The sequence below is a fragment of the Apodemus sylvaticus genome, chromosome 3 (genome assembly GCF_947179515.1).
Source record: "Apodemus sylvaticus chromosome 3, mApoSyl1.1, whole genome shotgun sequence".
Taxonomy (NCBI): domain Eukaryota; kingdom Metazoa; phylum Chordata; class Mammalia; order Rodentia; family Muridae; genus Apodemus; species Apodemus sylvaticus.
In genome coordinates, this window is record NC_067474.1 from 170,276,856 (window position 1) to 170,287,534 (window position 10,679).

A 10,679-nucleotide genomic window follows, 5' to 3' on the forward strand; every position below is an offset into this window, starting at 1 on the left:
AAGGACATTGGAAGAAGGAAGATTTACTCACTCTTCCTTGCCTGCTTGCCTCGTGGGACTGAGAAACTGCTAGATCCTTGGACTTCCATCCACAGCTGCTGCTGACCATTGTTGGGGAGTTGGACTATAGACTGTAAGTCATCGACAAATTCCCTAACTATATAAAGACTATCCATACGTTCTGTAACTTTAGAGAACCCAAACTAATACACCTTCCGTTGCTATGGCAAACACCTCAGAGGAATAGTTCGAGGAGGAAGATTGTTTCAGCTCACAGTTTTAGCAGCACTTACGGTCCCTGGCTTCACCGCTTCTGGGCCTGTGGTGTGGCCGAGGATTATATAGATCTGTATGGAAGAGCAGAGAGCTGCTCCGCTCACAGCAGCCAGGGAGCAGAGAGGGACGGTGGCACTCATGGCTTCCGTCCCCCCTTTTCTTCCACCTGGGCATATTCCATGGATGACACTCCACAAGTGTACCTGAGTATGCTTCACCAAGCCAACTCACTCATAGGCACCTCTGAACTCAGCCAAGCCGTCAAGGTTGACCACTGTGCACCTCAGAATGAGCACACTTAGCCACAGTCTCGACACCTGAACACTATTATTTATAAATGCAAACAGTTGTTGGGAGATGCCAGGACTGAGTCAGGGGGACGAGTGAGCCTGGAACACAGCACCAGGCTTGACAGGCAGTCACTGCCATGAACTGATGGGAGATGTTCCTATTGGAAAGGATGCCCATGGAAACACCGGGGCCAGAAAATATGACAGTGATGAAATCAACCACTGAGCAGGATGAAAAAAACTGTGGTTGCCGTCACATCAGTGAGGGTGATTGTACCTCCTGCCGGTGCAAGTGACTGGGACATGCATGGGAGCAACCACCATCACTCTCACAGGACAGACAGATGTTTGATGAGTCACAAGATAGAGACAGGGCATGTAACAAAAATATTTATTTCCTATGATAAGTAGAGAATAACTTAGAAATTCATTCACTATAGTGCATGCTCCAGTGCATAAAGCTCTGTGTTCTTGCCAGGTGGTGGTGGTGCATGCCTTTAATCCCAGCACTTGGGAGGCAGAGGCAGGCAGATTTCTGAGTTCAAGGTCAGCCTGGTCTACAGAGTGAGTTCCAGAACAGCCAGGGCTATACAGAGAAACCTTGTATTGAAAAAACAAAACAAACAAACAAACAAACAACAACAACAACAAAAAGGCCCTGCATTCTTGAAACTCAGTTCATCCCCAGAATCTACTTTAAAAGTTTGACAGTCCTGTGTGCCTTAATCCCAACACTGAGAAGACAGAGCCAAGGGGATACCCAGGGCTCAGGGCTCAGTGGTAGGCCAAACTAGCTGAACTGGTAAGCCCCAGGCTAGCTTCAGATAGCTAGCTACTAAGGAACAAGTGTTGAAGGTCAGCTTCAACTAGTCAGGTACACTGAGAAGAGATCAGCGATCAAGCAATCCCTCAGCAGACTTTTCTCTGAGTGTGTAAAACCTGGTTCTCTGGGGCCTGCAAAAAACTCTCTGGGTCTGGTGAAACAGTGAGAGAGTAAAACTTGTTTATCTGGGGCTGGCAGAAAAAGGGGATAAAACACACACACACACACACACACACAGGAGAGAGAGGGAGGAGGAGGGAGGGAGGGAGAGAAGGAGGGAAGGAGGGAGAGAGAGAGAGAGGGAGGGAGGGAGAGAAGGAGGGAGGGAGAGAGAGAGAGAGAGAGAGAGAGAGAGAGAGAGAGAGAGAGAGAGAGAGAGAGAGAGAGAATGAATAGAAACCACTCGTGCCTCTCACCCCAGTCTGGAGAATCATGCAAGTAAAATCACAGTGTTATTTGGAAAGTGGAGGTAGAAGCGTCAAATTTGAGGCTCACCCAAGATACAGAAGGAGTCCATAGTTAGCCTAGAGAATGTGGCTTTGCCTCAAAGTAAAAACAGAAAGAATCTTGAGAATGCAGTCCAGGCAAGATTCCAGGCTCAGAAACTTCAAAATAAAATCCACTAATGCCATGTCTTATCACATGCACCCCAGGCCCAGGAGGCCGTGTTCAGCAGTCCTCTGGATAAGCTTAATATTTCCAGGACAGGCAGAGGTTATTGGCTGACTGAAAGAGCTGTCATTGATACAGACGCGTCGATCACCACCTCTTAGCGTTTGGATGGGAGCAGATGACCCTGTTTAACACTCAGAATGACAAAGCATCTCCTAGACCCTGAGCCATGACCACATCTCCACTGCTTTGTGATGCTGAAGCAGCCCAGGGCATCTGCCATGCCCGCCTGGCATATGGAAGCTTCCCACCAAGGTCTCCTAGGTGTCTCATCACCCAGATTGTGTGCAGTTGGAGGCTGTCTCCTCCTCGGTCACAGCAAGCCCAACCTCGGTGACTGGAAACCTGATAGTGTTCTCTTGTTGCTCCTGCTGACAAAGAAACGTGAGGTGAACTCCTGCCTCTTGGGCACCAAGCTGGGGACTGCATGGTTCTTGGGGACATGTAAAGCTCAGCATGGACCATGGAGTTGGGTCTTTCAACCAGTTGGAACCGCCTCCCTGACCTCCCTGACCCAAATACCCTTAGCAATGATACCTGGAAAGGTTCCAGCTCCGTGGCCACTGGGCCTGAAACACAAGGACATCAAGTCGTGGGAGAAGCTGAGACAAGAGGGGAGATGGGCAAACAGCCATGGAAAACCCACATTCTGGGCTTCCAGCTGTGTGATCTGCCTCCAGAGTCTAATAGAAGAAGAAGCGAGCTTCGAACATGTGTCAAGGGCCACAGGAGGCCCACCAGGTGAAAGGACAGATCCCTACCCACCCTCCTGGAGGTCACAGTCAACCACTCACCTGCTTTGCAGTGTTGGGGAACCTGCTCACTGCCATAAGCGGGGACTTAACTCGGGCAGAAAGGGGGGATAGGCTACCTGGCCCAAATGCAGAGCCTAGGCAAGAAGCCCAGAGCTTCCCAGGCCTGATCTAGTTTGCGAGCTGATGCCTAGAGCCCCGCTCAGCAGGACACAGCTGAGACTGGACAATGAAAGGAAAGAAAGAAGGAAGAAAGAGAGTAAGGGAGAGAAGGAGGGAGGGAGGGAGTACGGAGGGTCCTAGAGAGGTCACATGACAGCTAGGCTCTGAGGAAGGGCTCTACCACTAGCCACTGTAGATCCAGACTCTACAAAGACCCTGGGACCACTCCAGGAGCCCTGAGCCCTGGAAGGGTGGGTTGTTGCTCACTGGTATGCCGAAGTCTTCGCTTGAGGAAGAGGAATACACCTATTCCAACGATCGCCATCAGTACCAAAAAGATGACAGAGTAGAAGACCCAGAAGGAGCAGGTGGTGTCTGTGCTGCTGGTCCCACGTGTTACTTCCTGTTGAAATGCACCACACCTAGGAGAGAGCAGCCATGGACATAGAAACCTATGCTGTGGGGACAAGTCAGCCGACTGGGCAATATTGGGGAGCAAGGCAGGGTCCATGCACCTCAGAGCCCATCAGCTGGTATAACAGCTCTGAGATAGGACTCAGGTCTGTACAGATTTCAAGCCCTTTATGGGGAAACAGAGAAAGGAGGGGGGCGATGAAGGAGAAGGGTAGAAATGGAAGCAAAAAAGAAGAGGAGGAGGGTAGGAGGGAGTGAGAAAGGGAGGAGTGCTGGGGTTAGAGCTGGGGACTGAACTGACCTCAGTGAAGAGAGATGGGGTAGAGAGGATGAGCTGATGCCCTTCCCAAGAGAAGCCCTGCCAGTCCACCCAAGAAGCCTAATGAGCTGATGGCCTTCCTTAGGCATCACTCAAGGAAGCCTAGCTCTCTTCAGAGACCCCAAGTTCTCAGGTTAGCTCTAGAGTCCAAGATCCACACTGAGGAGATCCTGGCTCAAATGGAGAAGGGGCCTCACCTGAGAACATCATGGTGATGGTTTGAGTGAAAATGGCCCCCATAGGTTCACAGGGAGTGGCACTATTAGGAACACCTCCTCATTGGAGTAGGTGTGGGCTTTTGGAGGAAGTGGGTCCCAGAACTTTGGGGTCTCAAATGCTCAAGCCAGGTGCAGTGTCAATCTCTCCTCTTGCTGCCTGCAGATCCATATGTAGACCTCCCAGCTGTATCTCTAGAACCATGTCCGCCTGCATGCCGCTATGCCTCCCCCCATGACAATAACAGGCCGACCCTCTGAACGTAAGCCAGCGCCAATTAAATGTTTTCCTCTGTAAGAGTTGCTGCGGTTATGGTGTCTTCACAGCCATAGAAACCCTGACTAAGACAATCATCTTACAATCAGCACCCAGCCCCCAACTACAGAAGTGTAGGGAAGTCCCATATCCTAGACTTCTGGTCCTACAGCCATAGAGTGGGAACTGGCCACGGCCTGTGGAGTCCTAGCTAAGGCTCCGTATTACTCTGCCTACCCAGGATGCAGCTCAGCTGGGTTTGGATACTCATCTTCCAGGGGAACAGAGCAGTTCCTTCCCTAGGATGCTGGTCACTTACTTGGTCCAGGGCAGGCATTCCTCCTGAGTCCCTCCAAGTGAGAAGGTCCCTGTCAGGCATTCAGCACATACAGTGTCCTGGCTGTAAGTACCTGGGAAGTGAAGAGGGCAAGCAGAAGTGTACTGGGCTCAGGCAGGGCAAGCAGAGGCATACTGGGCTCAGGCTTACAGGGACCTGGGCTTCCCTGGGGTGGGGCCTGGGAGCTGTCTGCTCTGGAGCCTTCCTACACTTACTACTCTGTGGCTGGTAGAGGGAGCTGTGGTGGTCAATGGCACTGTGAGACTGTGTGAGAAGGGACTGGGTAGTTTTAGGACATCCTGGACATGGAAAGAGCCTGATGTAATAACCCAGGGGTCCTTCACCCCACAGACCCTTTGGGTAGTCTAGCCAGATGCCAGATAGAAGGCAAAGGCAGTCCTCACATCTAGGTGAGTAGTGGGGTTGGGCACAGTTTACAAGTTGTTCCCCCATTCCCCAGAGAACATATGAACTGAAGCAGGATAGCTGAGGTTAGACCTGAGGCTGGATAGCTGAGGTTAGACCAGATGTGGGAGTCAATGGTGTTGCTCCAGCTCCCCTTTCCCTCCTCCTCTGCCCTCTGTCCTCTTCCTGACTCTCACCCGACAACCTTTTCTTTCTGAATCTTCCAGATTCTCTGAGTTCAGCTTTTCCCTGTCCCCCTGTGCTCCCCTCTCCCACCCTGAATCTTCTGCTGTCTCACCCTCCCTCCTATGAACCTATAGCACTGTCTCCTCTCTTGCCACCAGGACTGATCTGGGGCGGGTGCCCTAGGGTTGGCCAAGATTTCTGCTCTGCTCCTTCTGAAATCCTTAAGCTGGAGGTTTTCTAGACCCCAGGCAGCAGGCTCACTGGAACAAGGGCAGCCTCCCACAAGAACCTTCAGTGGGCCAACTCACCTCTCTTCTGTACCCGCTGTCCTGGAGCACAGGCATTGTGTGGGGAGCACGTGGAGGAGCAGTGCTCCCCATCCTGTGTCTCACAGAAGTAGCCTGGGATGCATCTGCACACAGTGTCCTTCCAGCGGGAGCACTCCTGCCAGGTCAGCAGGCCCATGTCTGCCATCAGAGACAAGGCCATGGGAGCACCAGCAAGGGATTTGGAGGAGCACCCATCCTCTAGCCGTCCCAATGTACCCGGGTCTGATTCTACAGAATCACTTGCCAGAAGCTACCCACCACCTGCACATGTGGTACCAGATTTGTCCTACAGGGGGAGCCAGACATAGCACAATGGCTCTGAGCAGGGAGCTTGGTCTAGGACTGATAGGGTCACAGAGTGGTTCTTTGCCCAGGACCTCTGTTTTGACCAAGTCTAAATTGTCCTTGCTTCTGTTTTCTCCTACTCCAGGAAGCAGGACTTCCAACTGTGTGCCCACAGCCCTGGAAGTGTGGAGTTGGCAGGCTCTGCCATCCAGCAGAGTGCCGCAGTGACTCTTGGAATATCAGTATCCTCATCAATGGGAATTGGCAGTCTTCTGCCTCTAGGTCTGAGTCGACTGTTTATGGGAATTGATCGAATAGATAGAGTCACTCTGTAGGAGTGAGGCTGATCCCATGAGGGCACTCTGTGTGAGTATAGAGGTTCTCCTTCTGTAAGGGTGAGATCATCTTCATTCGCACACTGTGATAGACATGGGTCATCTTCAGTAGGGGGTGTGGACAACCCTCCTCACACACTATGAGTAAGCAGGGGGTCATCCTTGTCGGGAATGCCAACTGCATGATGCCAACCGCATATGGGCACTGTAATGAATCCAGAGTCAACAAAGGCTAGTGTCTGGAGAGTGTGGGGCTGCTACCTTACAATTTCAAACATTCTGGGAACTGTGTCCCCATCAAAGTCTGCCTGGGTTCAGGCAGCTATGATTCTATGAGTGAGCCTTTCCTGGGTTCCTTCATATGAAGGGAAATATATATATATATATAACATGATCATCTGGACAGTAGTGGCACATGCCTTTAATCCCAGCACTTGAAAGGCAGAGGCAGGTGAATTTCTGAGTTTGAGGGCAGCATGGTCTACAGAGTGAGTTCTAGGACAGCCAGGGCTACACAGAGAAACCCTGTCTCGAAAAACATATATATAAAATCATATTATATATTATTATATATTATATTATATACATATTGGTTATATATATATATATATGTATATATATATATATATATACATATATATATATATGTATATATATATAATGACCACATTAATCCCAGTGCCCCATGTAAGAGCTCCTTCACGGGCAGGGAAACTGAGGCAGAAAAGAGCTTCTTAACACCCACATGAACAGATAGAAGGGGAGAAAAAGAGGAAGACAGTGGGAGCTCAGTGACCAGAGGAGGGACAGACACCCTGAGAACACAATAGCTGGAAGGTCAGCCTACCCTCTACTAGAACCAATGCCTGAGCTCAAGGGCTCTAGCCCACCCCACCTCCTCAGGAGCTCCTACCTGGATCACAGACTCCGCAGGGCAGACACTTGCTCAGACCGTTTGCATGGGCAGTATATGTCTGTGGGGGACAGGGGGCACACACTGTGCCTGTATGCTCACTGCAGACCTGCTTCACGTGGTAACCTGCAGCCAGGAACCACAGCTCCTCAGTGGGGGTTGGGGTAACCTACAGAAGCCTTCCCTGCACCCTCACGTGGATCCAGCAAGTATGGCACCAACCACAGCTAAGGCCCCACGGGGCTTGTTGGCCCAACTGCTGTCTGTGTGCCCTCCATGAGCAATTCAGAAGCTCGGGGTTGGGGCCTCCTAAGTCACTCAGAACCGGCTCTGACCCCAGCCCACTTTGAGTCTCAATCTCTGGTTATGCTGACATAGAGCCTGCCCTATGCCCCAGGCCAACCCCAGGCAGTGAACTTCAAAGGTCCCAGACACTGAGGACTACAGGCTGCCAGGAACTATCCCTGAATGTAACCCTGGACAGCCATTGGATTGAGGACCCAGAGACCCAGAGGCTCAGGACAGGAGTTACTCCCTGGCACAGCACTGGCTCCTGGGAGCTCCTACCTGGGTTGCACATGGGGCAGCACTCGTCCCCCACAGAGAACTCCTCCTGTCTGCATGAGGGCAGGGCAGAGATGTGCTGCAGCAAGTTCAAAAGGAAGACGCACAACACCTGGGAGAGGGGATGAGGATAGGAGGAGAGGATTCCCCTCATCCCTAAGACTCCCTCCCCCAGGCTGGCCTCAGGTCCCTTGGTTTATGCTCTCCTTGCAGTAAGGAAGCAGCAGCCTACAAAGACAGTATCTCTGTAGGAGGGGTTCGGGCCCAGGCCTGCTTAACCTGCCTCTGACTTCCTTGCCGGACAGTGTAAGGCCCGAGAGGCAGCAGTAGGGTCAGCTGGGGCTGGGAACAGGCTTTTCAGAATCCTGAGGCGGGGGGGGGGGGGGGCTGACTGATGGTTAGTATATCCTACTTGAGCAAACAGGATAGACACTCTGGCACCTGCTAGCCTATCCTGATCTCTGTCTCCACTATTTGAGAGTGCTTATCCTCAGGAACGGAGATCCGTATGGTTGGCCTCTTGCTATAGGGGCTGTCCAGAGATAGCCAAGGGTCAGCTAAGGGTTGTTCAGAGTTTTCCAAGGGCTACTATGTCCATGGCACCCCCTCCTGGACTTGAAAGAGAATATCTGTGAGTGGAGCCCTCCTCGGGGGTGGTGGGACAGAGGCCTCACCTGCCTGTAGCCTCTCAATCTGAGGTTCTCCATTATCTCCAGAGATTTGGAGATCCAGCAACAAAGATCCCCGTGAACTAGCTGCCCGGACAGAGCCAAGGGACAGGAAATGTCTGTGGCTGGAGTTGGGCTAAAAGGACAGAGCCTGGAGGCTATCTATAAAACTCACCAGCCTGAAGGAGTTGTCTGTAAGGGCCTGGCTCCAGGGTGATGACCCCCATCCTGGGAGAGGTTCCATTTTCTTGACCAAGACGCTGTAGGCCAGGGGCCCCGTGGGCTCTGGGTCTCCTCAAACCGTCTCATGAGCCTTGGCAAAAAAGTGAAAATGAAAGGAAAAGCGTATTCTCTTTGAGCTCTGTCAGAGCACTGACACACTAAGTACACAAGGGGTGTGGTGCTGGAAGAGCCTCAAAGTCCAACATACCCCAGCTTCACACACAGTACAGGGACACTAGCAAGTTCTCCCAGCCTGTGTATATATCCTCTGGAAGTAGGTTTGTCTCCCAGGTCCCTGCAGACACCTTGATGTTTACCTGGAATTTTCTAACAGACAGACTGAAATAGGAACCTCTCAGCCTCAGGGAACCGGGAACTTGATTTTTGACCCACCTCCCAACACACCCCTCTCACAGGACCCTCCCCTAGAAGCCTCTAGTCACTTCCCAGACACCACATCAGGGATATCCCCATTACCAGAACTGCCCGCTTCCTCAGCTTGTACCCTTCTGAGCACATTGGCCCTAAGAGCAGGAGCCAACCTTTATCTTCTAAGGGTGAAGCAGGACTTCTTATCAACCTCGAGCAGGCTGTGGGCCTCTCTAAATGTCCCCTGAGAGGGACCAGGCAGAGAAGATTTATTTTCCTTTTGCAGATGAGGACGGGGACTTCAAGCAGGACTACAGGGTACTGTTCTGGGCTTCCCTGAGATCATGGGCCTCTGGAAACCTGGGGTTGGGGGCCTACTATAGACCTAGGCTGTTGAGAGTTTTTGGTGCCGCTTTTAGGAATTTAGCATTTGTTACTGGACTCAGACAAGGAAGTAGGCTCAGATAAGAATATCAGAAATGGTGATCACAGGACTTTGCTGAATTACTTCCTTAGGTGATCACTAAGTTGTGTGATCCTTTTGCTTACTACTTAATCACTATCCCATGTGATCTCCTTGTTTACTACTTCTCTTGGTTACTTTGTCTTTGGTCAAAGAACTGACTGTGGGTTTTTTGTTTTTTGTTTTGTTTTGTTTTGTTTTTTTACATATACCTAGATTGATATAAAAGCAGGCTGGAGAGAAATAAAACTGCTTCAGCCTCAGTACGGGCTGGAGTCGTGTTATAATTTTGTCTAATTGTTTTTCTTTTTCAATTCTCACTCTCTCCCTTGACACCCTGTTGACCTACTGAGCTGGCTTGTTCACTAGTCTGCAAAGAGGACTAAGCAACTTCAAAGGAACACAGGAAATCAAGTTTCTCAATATCCTTTGACTTGTGCTACTGCCTCTCCCCCCTCTGGTGACCGTTAAAACAAACCACATGTGATTGCTCCATCCAGATAAATCGATCACCACCCACCCTCCTGGGTTTGGCTGGCACCCAGCTCTGGACTGGTTTTCCTCATATCCCTGTCCTGCCCACACCTAGGACACACCCTGTTCCAGTGAACCCTGTGAGCCAGGCTACAGGATACCTGGCTGCTCTCTCTGGGTCTTGACTCTGAGTTTTGGTCACTACTGCAGCAATGAAACACCATGACCAAAAGCAACTTGAGGAGACAAGGGTTGACTGGGTTACACTTCCACATTGTAGTCCATTAGCAGAGGAAGTCAGGACAGGAACTCAAGATGGGCTGGTGTCTAGAGACAGGAACTGATGCAGAAGAAATGGGGGAGTGCTGCTTACTAGCTTGTCCCCGGCTTGTTCAGCCTGCTTTCTTATAAAATTCAAGATTACCAACCCAGGGATGGCACTGCCCACAATGAGCTGGGCACTCCCCTATCAGCCACTAAGAAAATGCCTTATAACCTGATCTTATGGAGGGATTTTCTCAATTGAGAGACCCTCCTTTCATATGAGTCTGGCTTGTGTTGAGTTGGCATGAAACTAGCCAGAGTTCTAGTCCAGAGCCCTCCAGAATCCCACCGCAAAGGGACACAAAGGAGTCCGCTGTATATTACAGAGGCTGTCCCACACAGCCATGTGTGTGCCTCTGTAGTAGACAATGCAGAGTGGACAGCCTCTGAAAGCCCAACAACTGTGAAAGGCAGTTCTCAAACCCCATCCCACAGTTGAGCACTGGGAAATGGCCAAAGCCCTACAGCTCACAGGTACCTCAGAACACACAGAAGGCTCTGGACTGCAAGCATGTTCCCAGGTTTGTGGGCTCTCAGAGACATGCCCCAGGGTAGGAAGCCGGAGGATTCTGATGACGTAGGTGAGATCCCTGAACCCAGTACAGCCCCACAAGGCCTCCAAGCTG

At 51.0% G+C, this 10,679-nt stretch overlaps 1 protein-coding gene across 8 annotated transcripts; it reads right to left on the bottom strand.

The window, feature by feature from the left end:
• Nucleotides 1-943: 943 nt before the first annotated feature.
• Tnfrsf14 (TNF receptor superfamily member 14) lies at nt 944-9,015 on the bottom strand. Of its 8 annotated transcripts, none has more exons than XM_052178336.1 (9): nt 8,901-9,015; nt 8,377-8,514; nt 7,537-7,612; nt 6,970-7,030; nt 5,416-5,574; nt 4,499-4,589; nt 3,243-3,397; nt 2,599-2,630; nt 944-2,432 (listed from the first exon to the last, which is right to left on the bottom strand). In XM_052178336.1, exons 2-9 carry the CDS (start codon nt 8,508-8,510, stop codon nt 2,334-2,336), a joined length of 807 nt encoding a protein of 268 aa, XP_052034296.1. In that variant the 5' UTR covers nt 8,511-8,514; nt 8,901-9,015; the 3' UTR covers nt 944-2,333. The 8 variants fall into 8 exon arrangements, with proteins under 8 accessions (XP_052034296.1, XP_052034295.1, XP_052034294.1 ...); XM_052178335.1 differs by having other exon boundaries at nt 6,970-7,095; XM_052178334.1 differs by having other exon boundaries at nt 944-2,429; nt 6,970-7,095; nt 7,537-7,645.
• Between the last annotated feature and the right edge of the window lie 1,664 nt (nt 9,016-10,679).